This window comes from Oncorhynchus clarkii, chromosome 7, assembly GCF_045791955.1.
Source record: "Oncorhynchus clarkii lewisi isolate Uvic-CL-2024 chromosome 7, UVic_Ocla_1.0, whole genome shotgun sequence".
In the NCBI taxonomy this organism is placed as follows: domain Eukaryota; kingdom Metazoa; phylum Chordata; class Actinopteri; order Salmoniformes; family Salmonidae; genus Oncorhynchus; species Oncorhynchus clarkii.
The window spans coordinates 20,880,893-20,897,159 of NC_092153.1; the positions used below are offsets into that span (position 1 = coordinate 20,880,893).

Genomic DNA, 16,267 nt, shown 5'->3' on the forward strand with positions numbered 1-16,267 from the left:
CATCCAGTGTTCTGAGTTGCCCTAAGTGTCTGCGGCCCGATAGGCTACTTGATAAATATGTGAAGGCTGGCTATTGGCCTATAATATAGCCCACATGTGAGATGTAAAATGTGAGCCTAATCATCCATAAATCTGCCGATAGGATTGGTGGCTACATGTACTGTATAAAATTGCTTCAACTAGTTACAAGTAAACGAATTAGGTTCTCAATTGATTTTTTTGGGGGCATTTGTTGAAACCAAACATATGATTCAACGCCAACTGTTATATTTGATTATTAACAAACCTATATTTCAAGTTGCAACCTACTGTATTTATTTTAACACTCAACTTACTTATCCCCTTTGGTTAAACCTAATAACTAACACAAATACAAACAAATATTTAAACGTAAATAAAACCCATCTTTTAATCTTTGTATGGACCACAGAGTTGCCAGCACTTGTTAAACACTAATGTGGGCACATAAGTTCACATTTCATAAAGACTTTTAATGAAGTAAAAGTTGATGGCCAATACCCTAGACAAATATACAAGGTGTATTAGCAACTGATGATATTATATTATAATGCCATTCACAAGCACACACACACACACACACACACACACAGTGATACATTTCTCCTCGACACCAATGTGCATTAATTACAGGGCAGATTAATCTATATGTATTAGCTTCATAGTAAAAGGTCAACAGAGCAAAGGCCCCAGTTATACACCTGACATGCTGACCAGACTGCACACGTCGCGTGCGCATCGGAAAATAAATGTAGAAATCCATGATATTCAATTATTGCACCCACACTGCTCGTGCGCGCGCCAACGAACATATGCGATGCCAAGGGCTAAAATAGAACATTTTTGATTATACTTTTCTATTTCTGACACAGATCGCGCTGAAAGTCCTGCCTCTCCCATCTCCTCATTGGTTTATAGAAGCAGGTACCCAAGTTTCATCTCCTCATTGGCTATACCCACGTGGGTAATTGAAAGATTAAATGTTTTGCCGGTTGTCGTGGTAATACTATGAAAGTTTAGATGCGGTCACCATATAAGTTCAAAGAGGAAAAAGCCTGGAAGGAGAGATGACTAGAAACGATTCGGTTGGTCGTTTTATGTGTGGATTCATTGTCGGAGTAGAGGACCTTGTGCATTTCAGGTAAAATAACAACTCAATGTTTATATCCCAGGACAAATTAGCTAGCAACAGCAAGCTAGCTAAATAGGACAAATTAGCTAGCAAGTGCAAGCTAACTAGCTAAATTGCCATACATGTTTAATGCTTTTCGACCTGTCCCCAAATGAATGTCATTGGTTCAGAGTTTGTTTTGATATTTTAACCTGCGTGTCGTGATCGCATTTGGTGTAGCGGGACAAATAAATGTATGCACGATAGCGCACGCTCGCAGCCGGTTTGGGTTCCGTGTCAGAATAACCTGATATGAATCAGATTTGGTTTGAGGGCATTTGAGGGGGGGGGGGGATATAATTTATTCACAAAAGTTGTGCACTGAGCCTTTACTAGTCCTGTATTAGCAGACCGATATAGCTGTCTGTAGCATGAACAAACTTTATTTTTCAGCATCCCCTCCCCCCACCCAAACTACTTCAATCGGCTATGTTTAAGGGGATCTAGGGGACTGGAAGTTACCACAGCACAGCACAACACCAGACCCTCCTGTCAATCCCTTTCTATAACTCCCTGGCACCCTCCTCAGGCTCGGGGTAGGAAGCGCAGGTTGATGGGTTTGGATGGGATGAGCAGTGTTCTAGTCTTGGGCTCTGTGGTCGGGGCCCCATCCTCTGGCTGGATCTCATAATGCTGCATCAGCTGTAGAGGGGGGGACAAGAGTTCAAGTTCAAGGGTTTAGTGTTAATGAGCCACCTGGTTGTCTGACGTCTCTCTAGCCAGAGAATCAGTTTATAACCATAAAATTAAGTCTCTATAACGTCCCATGCCAACTGGGATAGTAAAAACAGAATATGGCCCCACTCATAAAAATGGGGTTCGTCACACCTGTTCCCACACACTCTTAGATTGCTTCTGGGGATTTACCATTAGCAAATCACCACAGATGATGGACGAAATCCAACAACAATCACCTCCAACAGTCTGTGGTAACATCATTTTGGCACTGATGGCTTTTTATTACTCAACACTTCCTTGACAATCTCAATGAAATACTTCTCTTATTCACCCTGGAGAGGGCAAAGTACATCTCTAGCTCTGCCACTCTCTTGCCCACACAGGCTCTCACGCCCACCCCGAAGGGTATAGAGCTGTAGGGGTGGTGTTGGTACGACTCTGGGTCCCCTCGCAGCCAACGGTCAGGCCTGAAACACTCTGCATCCACAAACTCCCCCTCGTCATGACTGGCAGCATAGTGACAGAGATGGAACTGGGTCTGAGGGAGGGGAATAGGAAGTAGGAGAAATACAGGAAGGAGAGCGACTGACAGAATTTCATGGAAAGGACATCTCATCCTTTGGGGAAAGAAAGAGATGTTTTAAGTATTGACAAAGGTGAAAGAGAGATGTTGATATCTTTCTCTCTTCATCGCCTGCCCCTACCTTCTTTGGGAACCAGTAGTTGTCCACAACAACTTCATTGTCTACGGTTAGACGGCCATTCCCTGGAACTACAGGGTACATCCTGAGAAAGAGAACAGCTTCAGCAACATGGGGAGCCTCTGTAGGACTGCCTTATATAAACCTGTGTGTGGCTAGGAATGTTCAGTATGCCAGACCTGCCAACCCTGTCCAACTTTTTTAGAGTACCAGACGCACGCAGCAATTTGGAGATTCAACTCGCAAATTTAGTGCAAAGGCATTTTAGAAGCATTGCCTCTGTAGCTAATACCGGACACTCACTCATTTTTCATCGTACAATCTTCTAAACTCCCGACTCCATTTAATGCCAAGACATTTATTTTTGATTATACTTTTGTAATGCTCTTCGTGACGTGGATCATAATTACAGTCTATCAGGTTGCGTGATCCTCGTCATGTTACGTGGAAAATACAACTTATGGGACGCAGAATTAAATGTAATTCACACTCGCACAAATGTGACCAGTTATTTGTCGTATTTGCATTTCATTTCTTTCACTAGTAAATGCGAGTGAACTGCTGACACTTTAGAGCCCACTGAATATCCATCTTATGTTCGCTAACGTTAGCGTGAACCAATTAGTGTTCACCTTCCCACAACACACGGAGTCGAAAAGGGATTTGTCCATGTGTTTACGTACAGCTGACAGTCTTCAAATTCAGCATCACAACAAACAGGAGGGGCAGACACCGGGTAGCTACGTCCAATAATGATGTATTCATCTCCATGTCTGTTGACACAAACTCTGTACATGTCTGTGTGTTGCAGCTCGAGGATCGGGATGTTAGTGGATTTATTTTTATTAAAATGTTTTTATTTATTTTTTAAATCAGGCCCTATTCATTACCTGCGTACATGGACAGAGAATTGCGTAGTTGGTACCCCATATTTTGTGCATGTTGACAGGTCTGGTCACATTGGTATTTGGTAAAGTTTTGATACCGGAGAGTTGGCAATGGCAGGTTGTGATTCTGACCTAGATGGTGTTATTGAGCATTTGAATCATTCGAAAATCAAGGACACACAGGATAAATGGCTATGACCATATAGGAAGAGGTGGAGGGCGCCAATTTCCTTCTATAAGCCTGTCATCCAGGACCTCTATACCAGGCGGGGTCAAAGGAAGGCCCTAAAAAATTGTCAAAAGACTCCAGCCACCCAAGTCATCAACTGTTCTCTCTGCTACCGCACGGCAAACGATACCGGAGAGCTAAGTCTGGGGGCAAAAGGCTCCTGAACAGCTTAAGCCCCAAGCCATAAGACTGCTAAATAGTTCACCATATATATATCTGCATCGACCCTCTTTGACACATACTTACTCTAAACACATACACACACTCACCCACGGATAACATGTACACACAGGCACACACTTGCCGCACACACATCACATACGCTGTTGCTTCCGTCTTATCTATGCTGTTGCCTGGTCACTTTAGCCCTACCGATATGTACATCTCTACCTCAATTACCTCATACCCCTGCACATTGACTCCGTATTGGTACCCCATGTACATAGCCAAGTAAATATTACTCATTGTGTATGTATTCCTCGTGTTACAATGTTTTTTTATTTATTATTAAAACATATATATTGTATTCTGCATTGTTGCGAAGGACCGTGAGCATTTCAGAGTTAGTTTACACCTGTTCTTTACGAAGAATGTGACAATTCAAATTTGAACACACCATTCAGGTTATATAAGGACATTACTGCCCCCCCCCCCCCCACTCCACCCGCTCCTTACATAAACTGTCCAAAAAGCCTGCACCAAGCCTCCACCTTGACCCTCTGCACTCCGGATGAAATGCCAACATGTTATCTCACTTATCAGTCATCATCAGTATAATTAGGGAAATGAAAATGCAAGCACACAGGCAGACAAACTCTTTGACCAGGCATGCTCAAAACAAGAGGCCGGTTGCAGGTCACCGTTCTTGGCGTGTGTGTGTTCACCTCAGAACCTGCATGTGTGTACGTGTACATGCATCCGTGCGCGTGTATTCACCTCAGAGTCTCCTTGATGACAGCCTTCAGGTAGGGCATCCTGCTCAGGTCCTCTGATCTAGGCTGCTGTCTTCCCGGACACACAGACATGATCTCACGGTACAGCCTGTCCTGAGACGCGGCGTCGCGAGCCAACTGGTACAATGCCCACGACAAGGTGTTGGACGTCTGAGGCGAAAGGAGAAGGACGATAGAAAGAAAGAGGGGTTTACTTAGAGTGAAGTGATATATACTGAACAAAAATCTGAAAGCAAGCTGATTGAACAGCACGATCATTACACAGGTGCACCTTGTGCTGGGGACAATAAAAGTCTGTTATAAAAGTCTGTCACACTACACTGCCACAGATGTCTCAAGTTTTGAAGGAGCGTGCAATTGGTATGCTGACTGCAGGAATGTCCACCAGAGCTGTTGCCAGAGAATTTAATATTCATTACTCTACCATAAGCGGTTTGAGGATGTCAACGTTGTAAACAGAGTGCCCCATGGTGGCGGTGGGGTTATGGTATAAGCTGGCATAAGCTACGGACAACGAACACAACTGCATTTTATCGATGGCAATTTGAATGCACAGAGATGCCGTGATGAGATCCTGAGGCCAACTGTCGTGCCATTCATCCGCCGCCATCACCTCATGTTTCAGCATGATAATGCACGGCCCCATGTTGCAAGGATCTGTACACAATTCCTGGAAGCTGAAAATGTCCCAGTACTTCCATGGCTTGCTTACTCAGCAGGCATTTCACCCATTGAGCATGTTTGGGCTAATCTAAATCGACGTGTACGACAGCGTGTTCCAGTTCATATCCAGCAACTTAGCACAGCCATTGAAGAGGAGTCAGATAACATTCCACAATCCACAGCCTGATCAACTCTATGTGAAAGAGATGTGTCGCGCTGCATGAGGCAAATGGTGGTCACGCCAGATACGCCCCTACTTTTCTCTCATATTCTTATTCTTTTTACCCCTTTTTCTCCCCAATTGGTAGTTACAGTCTTGTCCCATCGCTGGAACTCCCATACGGACTCGGGAGAGGTGAAGGTCGAGAGCCATATATCCTCCGAAACACGACTCTACCAAGCTGCACTGCTTCTGGACACACTACTCGCTTAAGCCCCACCAATGTGTCAGAGGAAACACAGTACATCTGGCGACCGTGTCGGCGTACGTGAGCCCGGCCAGCCACAGGAGTTGCTAGAGCGCGATGGGACAAGGACATCCTGGCTGGCCAAACCCTCCCCTAACCCGGACGACGCTGGGACAATTATGCGTCGCCTCATGGGTCTCCCGGTCGCGGTCGGCTGCGACACAGTCCGGGATCGAACCCGGATCTGTAGTGACGCCTCAAGCACTGCAGTGCCTTAGACCGCTGCGCCACTCGGGAGGCCCTACTTTTTCTTTTAAGGTATTTGTGACCAACAGATGCATATCTGTATTCCCAGTCATGTGAAATCCATAGATTAAGGCCTAATTCATTCATTTCAAATGACCGATTTCCTTATATGAACTGTAACTCTGTAAAACCTTTGAAATTGTTACGTTTTAGATTTTTGTTCAGCGTACTTTATCGTCCCTGAGGGGAAATCTGACTTGGACAATTAAAGTGCTGATGTTTCAACAAACAAACAAATATTTTGAGTTGAGGGAGTGGTGGAGGCTGTATCAGAGGCTAGTTATCAAGTGATCATCAACATTTATTGACATCAATTCATCATAAAATCAGCAGAGGAAATGACTTTGGAACAGTAGACCATCTCAAGTGAGAACACTGATTTCCAGCGAGCAAAACACATTTATCTCTATGACATAACATAAAAGGTGGAATAAATGGAGCTCGAGACTTGTGTTTTACTCAGCAACAGATCCCAGAAAGCAGCAAGTGACGCCTGACAAAAACAAGACCCGACTGCACCAGGGAATGCAGCCAGGCAGGCCATGTAGTGTTTGTATGGTTACTGTGTATCTGTCTGTGGTTCTGTGAGTGCATTTTGTACCCTCTAAAATGAATACAAAGTTACACCGCGAATATATACGTCTACAAACTAAAGCAAATGTTTTTAGTATTTATGGCCTGGGGAGAATCGTGTAATCTTAAAGCCAAAATACACCTCCACCCTACAAAAGCCTCTGACTCCATCACTTCCCCCATTCCCTAGGACATGTCCAGTAGGCACAAACCAGAAGAAAACATTTTGAAATGTAGAGGAAATCATATAAATTTGCCAATGAGAAATTCACATGTTGGCTTTCCATTTCAAAAGGTTTGTTTACGGTGTACCCTACTGAACGTGACCCTGCTGTTATGTATGGCACCCCCCTCCTCTCTGTATGACCTCCCATGACCCTCTCCTCTCACCGTGTCCACTCCGCCCAGCAACAGCTCTGTGATGCTGATGTACACCTCTCCCAGGGTCAGTTTATCACAGGACAACAGGTAGGTGAGATACATCCCCTCCACCTGCTTCCCAGCCAGCACCTGGGCATCCATCTGCGCCAACTTATGGTCAATGAGACGCTGAGCTGAGGGTTTATGTAGAAATACATTGAACACACACATTCATGTAGGGGACGCACACAAACACACACTGAACATAGCTCAACAGTGAGTCTCCCTTGGCACACTAACAAAGTTGAGTTGCGATTTCCGACCCGTCTCAACGGTGCTTAGCGGCTGACAGTGGCTGATGTGACAGGGAAAGCCCTTGTGCAATAGAAATAACCGTACGCTTGCATTGTGGAGGTCGAACCTACCATGTCTACTTTCCAACCTTTAAGTCTGCTTGTCGCTCAATAGAAGGAGACATACAAACATACCTACAGCCACCAGGTCGTCCCAGGCTTGGACAAATCGTTTCCAGAAGGGCAGGACGTTGCGTGTCCAGAGCGGGAGGAAGAGGACGGTCTCAGACAGGGTTAGCATGTCGTTGGCTGCAGCGATGAACTTCAGCGTGTCCTTAGGGATCTCCTCTTGCAGACAACCCAGCCGCGTCTCAAACAGGATGGAAGAGATCCCTGCAGGGACGGAGAGAACACAGTTGAACAATGAGGACGACACAGAGCTGGTGGGATTCTCGGTATCCTAGATGCATATCTCCTGCCGTTGTGCCCCCGAGCAAGGCACTTTACCTAAGCTGCTGACTGTGGCAGACTCTGGCTTCCAACCCCACTGGGTGTGTGTGTGTTTCTGAAGGGGTTAAAAGCATAAATAATACTGAATGAACCAATGGTATCACACCTTCAAAGCCAAACTTGTAGAGCTCTGCGGTGAGGTCTGGTACGGTGGTGTGGTCCTGACTGCGGAGGCGGAGCCTCTCAATACGCTGTAGCAGGTCCCCTACCACCTGGTGGATGACAGGCGCGTACGCAGACACCTCCGCTAGCTTCAGCATCTTTGGATTTAGGACACTACGGATACGGTGCCACTGTGGGCCTGTACTGTAGGAGAGGAGAGGAGGGGACAGACTGAATCTACAGTGGATATTCAGAATAAAGGGGTGGAGGTTTATCTACAGGTCGTGGCCAAAATAAAGGAAAAACTTAAATAAAGGATACAAAGTATATTAAACGCAGCTGCTTCCACACAGTAAGCAATGAGCATCCCAGATCGCAACCCAATTGAACACTTATGGAAGATTATAGAGCAGCGCCTGAGACAGCGTTTTCCACCACCATCAACAAAACGCCAAATTATGGAATTTCTCATGGAATAATGGTGTCAAATCCCTCCAATAGAGTTCCAGACACTTGTAGAATCTATACCAAGGCACATTCAAGCTTTTCTGGCGACTAGTGGTGGCCCAATGCCCCATTATGTTGGCCCAATGCCCCATTATGTTGGCCCAATGCCCCATTATGTTGGCCCAATGCCCCATAATGTTGGCCCAAGTCTCATAATGTTGGCCCAATGCCCCATTATGTAGGCCCAATGCCCCATTATGTTGGCCCAATGCCCCATTATGTTGGCCCAATGCCCCATTATGTTGGCCCAATGCCCCATTATGTTGGCCCAATGCCCCATTATGTTGGCCCAATGCCCCATAATGTTGGCCCAAGTCCCATAATGTTGGCCCAATGCCCCATTATGTTGGCCCAATGCCCCATTATGTTGCCCCAATGCCCCATTATGTTGCCCCAATGCCCCATTATGTTGGCGTTTCCTTTATTCTGTATGTTAGATTGATCATGTTGGAGGTGGAGGGGTACTACTGAAACAAGTTTACCTGTAGAGTTAGGGTTTCCTCAAACCAGACCAACATGGCTTTTACCCAAGGCAATGATTTATTGCCAATAACTGTCATTGTGTATCTTTGAAGCATAGGGTGTAAGCAATGTTCCCTCTAAGCTGCGCACCTCCCCCAGGATGCCGCGCAGAAGAAATGCCATGCAGAGACGTAAGAGATTGAACTTCACTGAGTTCGCCGCATTAGTTTGCACTATATAGATTACCGTTTTCTCTGCGATTGAATCAACAGGATAAACTGGGTGGTTCGAGCCCTGAATGCCGATTGGCTGACAGCCGTGGTATATCAGACCGTATATAATTACGTCGGTAGCCGGTTTATAATAGCAATAAGGCACCTCTGGGGTTTGTGGGAAATGGCCAATATACCATGGCGAAGGGCTGTAACCAGGCACTCCGCGTTGTGTCGCTAGTTGTAGGCAGAGCCAGTGTGCAGCAGAGTATAATTATTTGGGTGGGGGTAGCCCATGAGTGGTCTTTCAATCACCTGCGAGTGAATGCGCTTTTCAGATCAGTTCAGAGCACGCATGTGCACATTTGTTGATATTCTTTGCTAGTTATTTGCCCAGTTATTGATAATTATAAACTGGGTGGTTCGAGCCCTGAATGCTGATTGGCTGACAGGCGTGGTACATCAGACCGTATACCATGAGTATGACAAAACCTTTATTTTTACTGCTCTAATTACGTTGGTAACCAGTTTATAATAGCAATAAGGCACCTCAGAGGTTGTGGTATATGGCCAATATGCCACGGCTAAAGGCTGTGTCCAGGCACTCACGACACAACAACATCCCTTAGCCGTGGTATACTGGCCATACACCACAATCCCCGAGGTGCTTTATTGCTTAAATATAGGTCAGCAATGGGGAGTTACCGCTCCCTACAAGAGCACAAAACGTGTAGGCCACATTTCAAGCTCTCTTTGAAATGCTAATCAGCTTAAAAGCTTACATCTTAATTAAAGGGGCAGTGTTGTATTTTGAAACACGCTTGCATATCCTACATTGTCTAAGTCTCTGTATGGCAATAATACATTGTATTTTGTAAAGTGGTTTCTTGCATCATACAACACAATGTACTGTCACCCTATAGTGTCACAGGCCAAGTAAAACATGATTAATATCAAGCGTTGCATAATGTAAAAACATGATTAAAAATCGAATGCAGTATGGGCCTGCATTGAACATCACATATAGGCTACTGTAGGCTATATCACGGAAATCTAAAGCTATTTCCATGTGAAAATGTTATGGGATTTGCGCCATTGGTTTTGTTGGTGGGCCTACATTACGCTCAAATAGCCACAATAGCCTATTGGTTACTGTCTAAAACTGTAATGGTACAGCCGCAGGGTTTACTGTAAACATGTGCCGGAAGTTGCACAAAATCCTCACAACAGTTTCACGAGAGCAAATATTTCCTCAGTGTGCCAAAATAATGAGGTAACAGTGTGTGTAAGTATTAACCCTTTCCTACACCCAATCTAGGAATAGTCCTTGATGTGGTTCATTGGCCACTCACTCCACATGGAGTCCATAGGCCTGTCCCCTCATATCGCGGTACTCCTTCCAGTGTGGCAGCTCTGTCCGGACCGGGTAGCGGCCCTCCTGACGGATCACCTGGGATATGAGCTCTGGAGACGCCACGTTCACCACATCAAACGGGCCGAACCGCGAGCGCCAGATGGGCCCGTACAGTTTCTTGTGTTCAACCTGGGTTGGGGGCAAAGAGTAGAAGATATTTGATTCTGGAAATGTACACAAAGATGTTGGAAATGCACAGTGAGACAGTCCTATATAATTATATTTAATATGAATTAATGATTCACAAAATATACACAGAGTATACGAAACATTAGGAACACCTGCTCTTTCCATGACAGACTGACCAGATAAGTCCAGGTGAAAACGATGATTCCTTATTGATGTTACCTGTTAAATCCACTTCAATCAGTGTAGATGAAGGGAAGATGGCAAGTTGAAGATGGATTTTTAAGCCTTGAGACATGGATTGTGTATGTGTGCCATTCAGAGGGTGAATGGGCAAGACAAAAGACTTAAGCGCCTTTGAACAGGGTATTGTGGTAGGTGCCAGTTGCACCGGTTTGTGTCAAGAACTGCAACGCTGCCGTTTTTCCCCCCACTCTCAACAGTTTCCTGTGTGTATCAAGAATGGTCCACCACCCAAAGAACATCCAGCCAACTTGACCTAACTATGGGAATCATTGGAGTCAACGTGGGCCAGCATCCCCATGGAATGCTTCTGACACCTTGTAGTCCATGCCCTGACAAATGGAGGCTGTTCTGAGGGGGAAAGGGGGTGGACTCAATATTAGGAAGGTGCTCTTAATGTTTTGTACACAGTGTATATTTACTAAAAATAACAGTATATAAACTACTTATTATCCTAATTAGTCAAATCAACCTCTAGTTTAATAAATCATGAATCCAGGTGCATAACTTCTGGGGTCATGATCCCACCAATATCAGAGCCAATTTGACTTCCTAAATAAAATGCTATGATAAATTTGATGGATGTGAAATAATTTAACCACCTTAGGTACTGGCTTTCTACACAGCACTACTAAATTCCAAATGTTATGACAGGATCACCCCTGGTAAACTCATCAGCACAAATAAGAATTATAGAAAATGATATTTTTTCTATTGCGAAGTGACATCTCGCATGTGAGTCCTACTTCTCAAAATGACTGATAATATGTGGCATTGTGGGAGGAAAGCACTCATGTTTATACAACCTAATAATCGCCCTGAGAATACTTCCAGAACCACCTTCATATTTTATTTAAATTAAGAAAATCTACAAAATAAATTGGCCTACCCTAGTCTTTATTAATATACATACAGTTGAAGTCTGAAGTTTACATACACTTAGGTTGGAGTCATTAAAACTCGTTTTTCAACCCCTCCACAAATGTATTGTTAATAAACTATAGTTTTGGTAAGTCGGTTAGGACATCTACTTTGTGCACGTGTAACAGTCTAACCGTCCCCTCGCCCATACCCGGGCGCGAACCAGGGACCCTCGGCACACATCAACAACAGTCCCCCTCGAAGCATCGTTACCCATCGCTCCACAAAAGTCGCGCCACTTGCAGAGCAAGGGGAACCACTACTTCAAGGTCTCAGAGCAAGTGACGTCACCGATTGAAACGCTATTTAGCGCGCACTATTCCACCGCTAACTAAGCTAGCCGTTTCACATCCGTTACACACGACACAAGTCCCTTTTCCAACAATTGTTTACAGACCGATTATTTCACTTATAATTCACTGTATCACAATTCCAGTGGGTCAGAGGTTTACATACACTAGGTTGACTGTGCCTTTAAACAGCTTGGAAAATTCCAGAAAATTATGTCATGGCTTTAGGAGCTTCTGATTGACTCAAATGATGTCAATTAGCCTATTGGAGGTGTGGCTGTGGATGTATTTCAAGGCCTACCATCAAACTCAGTGCCTCTTTGCTTGACATCATGGGAAAATCAAAAGAAATCAGCCAAGACCTCAGAAAAAAACACTGTAGACCTCCACAAGTCTAGTTCATCCTTGGGAGCAATTTCAAATGCCTGAAGGTACCACGTTCATCTGTACAAACAATAGTACGCAAGTATAAACACCATGGGACCACGCAGCCGTCATATCGCTCAGGAAGGAGACGCGTTCTGTCACCTAGAGATGAACGTATTTTGGTACAAAAATAGCTAATCAATCCCAGAACAGCAGCAAAGGACCTTGTGAAGATGCTGCAGGAAACAGGTACAAAAGTATCTATATCCACAGTAAAACGAGTCCTATATCAACATAACCTGAAAGGTCGCTCAGCAAGGAAGAAGCCACTGCTCCAAAACCGCCATAAAAAAGCCAGACTACAGTTCGCAACTGCACATGGGGACAAAGATCGTACTTTTTGGACAAATGTCCTCTGGTCTGATGAAACAAAAATAGAATTGTTTGGCCATAATGACCATTATCATGTTTGGAGGAAAACCATCCCAACCGTGAAGCACAGGGGTGGGAGCATCATGTTGTGGGGGTGCCTTGCTGCAGGAGGGACTGGTGCACTTCCAAAATAGATGGCATCATGAGGGAGGAAAATTATGTGGATATATTGAAGCAACATCTCAAGACATCAGTCAGGAAGTGAAAGCTTGGTCGCAAATGGGTCTTCCAAATGGACAATGACCCCAAGCATACTTCCAAAGTTGTGGCAAAATGGCTTAAGGACAACAAAGTCAAGGAATTGGAGTGGCCATCACAAAGCCCTGAAAAGAACATTTGTGGACAGAACTGAAAAAAAGCGTGTGCGTACTACAAACATCAACGTCTAGCGCCATGGCGGATGAGATAGCAAAAGCTCAGGTTGCCCAGCCCGGCGGTGATACAATCTTCGGCAAAATCATTCGCAAGGAGATTCCTGCAAAAATATTATTTGAAGATTTGAAGTCCGACAAACCTGACTCAGTTACACCAGCTCTGTCAGGAGGAATGGGCCAAAATTCACCCAACTTATTGTGGGAAGCTTGTGGAAGGTTACTCAAAATGTTTGACCCAAATTAAACTATTTAAAGGCAATGCTAGCAAATACTACTGAGTGTATGTCAACTTATGACCTACTTGGAATGTGCTAAAAGGAATAAAAGCTTTAATAAATAATTATCTCTACTATTATTGACATTTCACATTCTTAAAATAAAAGTGGTGATCCTAACTGACCGAAGACAAGGAATTTTTACTAGGATTAAATGTCAGGAATTGTGAAAAACGGAGTTTAAATGTATTTGGTTAAGGTGTATGTAAACTTCCAACTTCAACTGTACATGTGACATTGCACAGCAGTAAACTGGTCTATTTCACCATTGTTATTTTCTTGTTCTTGATTTCAATAGGTAAGGGAAACCAGGTACTGGTGTTTACGTACTGTTTCTTGATCGAGTAAAAGGTATTCTTATACCACATTTTTGTGCAACAATAGTATAAATTCATTAAATTGGCGGAGGTGAGACTGAAAAAGAGAGCACTGGTTGAGAGTGCTGCAGTTATCAATTGTGATCATGGTTACAGCTCTATTGAAAACGTATCATTCTACACATTTAATGCCTGTTTCATTGTGGACTTTTCACTGAAATTAGATGTTGGCCTACCTGCATCTAGCTCAGCAAACCATGTCAAAATTGAATTGCGATTATAAACCCAGATTTTAGTCAGTAGCCTATACCTATTGAAATAAGTAAATCTCGCAAATAGGCCATTTATAACGGTTTGTAGTCTTAACATCTGCCACAAAATAACGGCAGACCATGTACCACCTGAATTACCAAAAAATAATTATGTTCTAATTACGTTGGTCACCAGTTTATAGAAATAAGACACCTCAGGGGTTTGTGGTACCACACCTCCGGTCTAATTGTTTAATCATAGCAGTCGTCAAAGTTACATCGACATCCTTTGATGGAAAATGATCTGGATAGTTGAATAAGAGCCATTTACCTATTCTCTTGCAACATATTATTAAACTCACAATTATAATTTTGATGGAAAATCGAATTTAGCTTCTTAGTCTACGTCGTCAAAAATTACGTTGATATAATATAATTCGCTCGATAACGTGCACTCACGAAACGTATGAAACTAGACATACTTGGATGAAAGAATGGCAGAAATGAGAGATTGTGGGATTCGTTTTACCTGCATCGCATGGCTCTTATCTGCATATCCCTTCACGAACAGCCAATACACAGTCGTAGCCAAACTAGGTCCGTGTAGATCGTCTATTGTTTTGCACTTCTCCGGAGTTGTTTCTATCGTTGTCTGCAATTTTTGTCCCACGTGTCTGCTGGCACCGGACTTGAACCTCCGACCACCAGACACAAAGCCGTCCAGCGCCACTGACAGTTTCTGGCGGTGGTGAACTGTGAGTCGGAGCGGCCTGGTCACCGCAGCAGGGCTACACATGTTGAGTGGGAGCGCATACAAATTCATTCTACCATCTGTGGCTTTTTAGTACAGTTTGCCCTGCAGCACATTGGGACTCGCCCATACGTTTCACATTTCAACGTCACGTGCACAAGTACAGTGAAATGCCTTTCTTGCAAACTCAAAACCCAACAATGCAGTTATAAATAACTATGTAATACTAAAAATAACGTTAAATCAAAACACGAGATATAAAAACAAAAACACGATAAAGCAAGCATACTATAATATATACAGGATCTGTTCCAGTACCATATTTACAAATGTGCAGGGATATTGGATCTATAGAGGTAGATATGAATAAGGGGTAAGGTGACTAGCCATCAGGATATGATAGACAGAGAAGCAGCATGTTATATGATTGTGTGTGTGGGTGCGTTTAGAGTCAGTATAAATGTGCATATGTGTTTGTGAGCAAATGATGGAGTGAGTGTGTGTGCAGTAGTGTGTAGGGCCCTGTAAGTGTGCAGAGACAACTCAATTCAGTCTGTGTAGCCATTTAGTTAGCGGTCTTATGGCATGGGAATAGAAGCTGTTCAGGAGCCTGTTGGTGTCAGACTTTATGCACTGGTACTGCTGGCCGTGCGGAAGCAGAGAAAACAAATAGTCTATGGTTGGAGTCTAATGATTTTCCGGGCCTTCCTTTCACACCACTTGATATAGAGTTCCTGGATGGCAGGGAGTATGGCCCGTGTTATGTACTAGGCTGTCCGTACCACCATGCAATCTAGGCCGGTGCTATTGGCATACCAAGCAGTGATGCAGCCAGTCAAGATGCTCTCAATGTTACAGCTGTAGAACTTTGAGGATTTGAGTGTCCATGACAAACCTTCTCAACCTTCTGAGGGGCAAGAGGCACTGACGTGCCTTCTTCGCGACTCTGCGCAGACCATTTTAAGCACTGAGGAACTTGAAGCTTTCGACCCACTCCACTGCAATTCCGTCGATGTGGATGGGAGCGTGCTCGTCCCCCCTCCGTGTCCCGTAGTCCACGATCAGCTTCTTGGTCTCACTGACATTGAGGGAGAAGTTGCTCCGGCCCCTCACTGCCAGGTTTCTGAACTTCTCCTTGTAGGCCGTCTCATTGTCTCATTGTGTTAGTTGTGGGTGAACAGGGAGTACAGGAAGGGACTAAGCACACACCCCTGTGGGGCCCCCCGTATTGAGGGACAGCAAGGCAGAGGTGACCCCACCTGGGGTCAGCCCATCAGCCCACAGGGTACCAAAACTTGGTGACGAGCTTAAAGGGACAATGGTGCTGAACGCTGAGCTGCAGTCAATGAACATAGGTATTTGTCTTATCTAGGTGGCTCAGGGCAGTGTTGGTGTGAGACTCAGACCTGTCACTAATTGTGTTTCACAAACTCGGTCCCACGTTTTGTTTTTTTTCCCTAGCACTACACAGCAGA

General features: G+C 44.4%; 1 protein-coding gene across 2 annotated transcripts; it reads right to left on the reverse strand.

The window, feature by feature from the left end:
- Positions 1-383: 383 nt before the first annotated feature.
- On the reverse strand, positions 384-14,916 carry LOC139413033 (sterol 26-hydroxylase, mitochondrial-like). Of its 2 annotated transcripts, XM_071160021.1 has the most exons (9): positions 14,571-14,916; positions 10,385-10,575; positions 7,856-8,055; positions 7,435-7,632; positions 6,977-7,140; positions 4,621-4,787; positions 2,572-2,653; positions 2,199-2,405; positions 384-1,831 (listed from the first exon to the last, which is right to left on the reverse strand). In XM_071160021.1, the coding sequence occupies exons 1-9, from the start codon at positions 14,862-14,864 to the stop codon at positions 1,715-1,717; spliced, it is 1,620 nt and encodes a 539-aa protein (XP_071016122.1). In that variant the 5' UTR covers positions 14,865-14,916; the 3' UTR covers positions 384-1,714. The 2 variants fall into 2 exon arrangements, 1 of the variants encoding a protein (XP_071016122.1); XR_011634758.1 differs by lacking the exon at positions 2,572-2,653 and having other exon boundaries at positions 1,703-1,831; positions 14,571-14,857.
- Between the last annotated feature and the right edge of the window lie 1,351 nt (positions 14,917-16,267).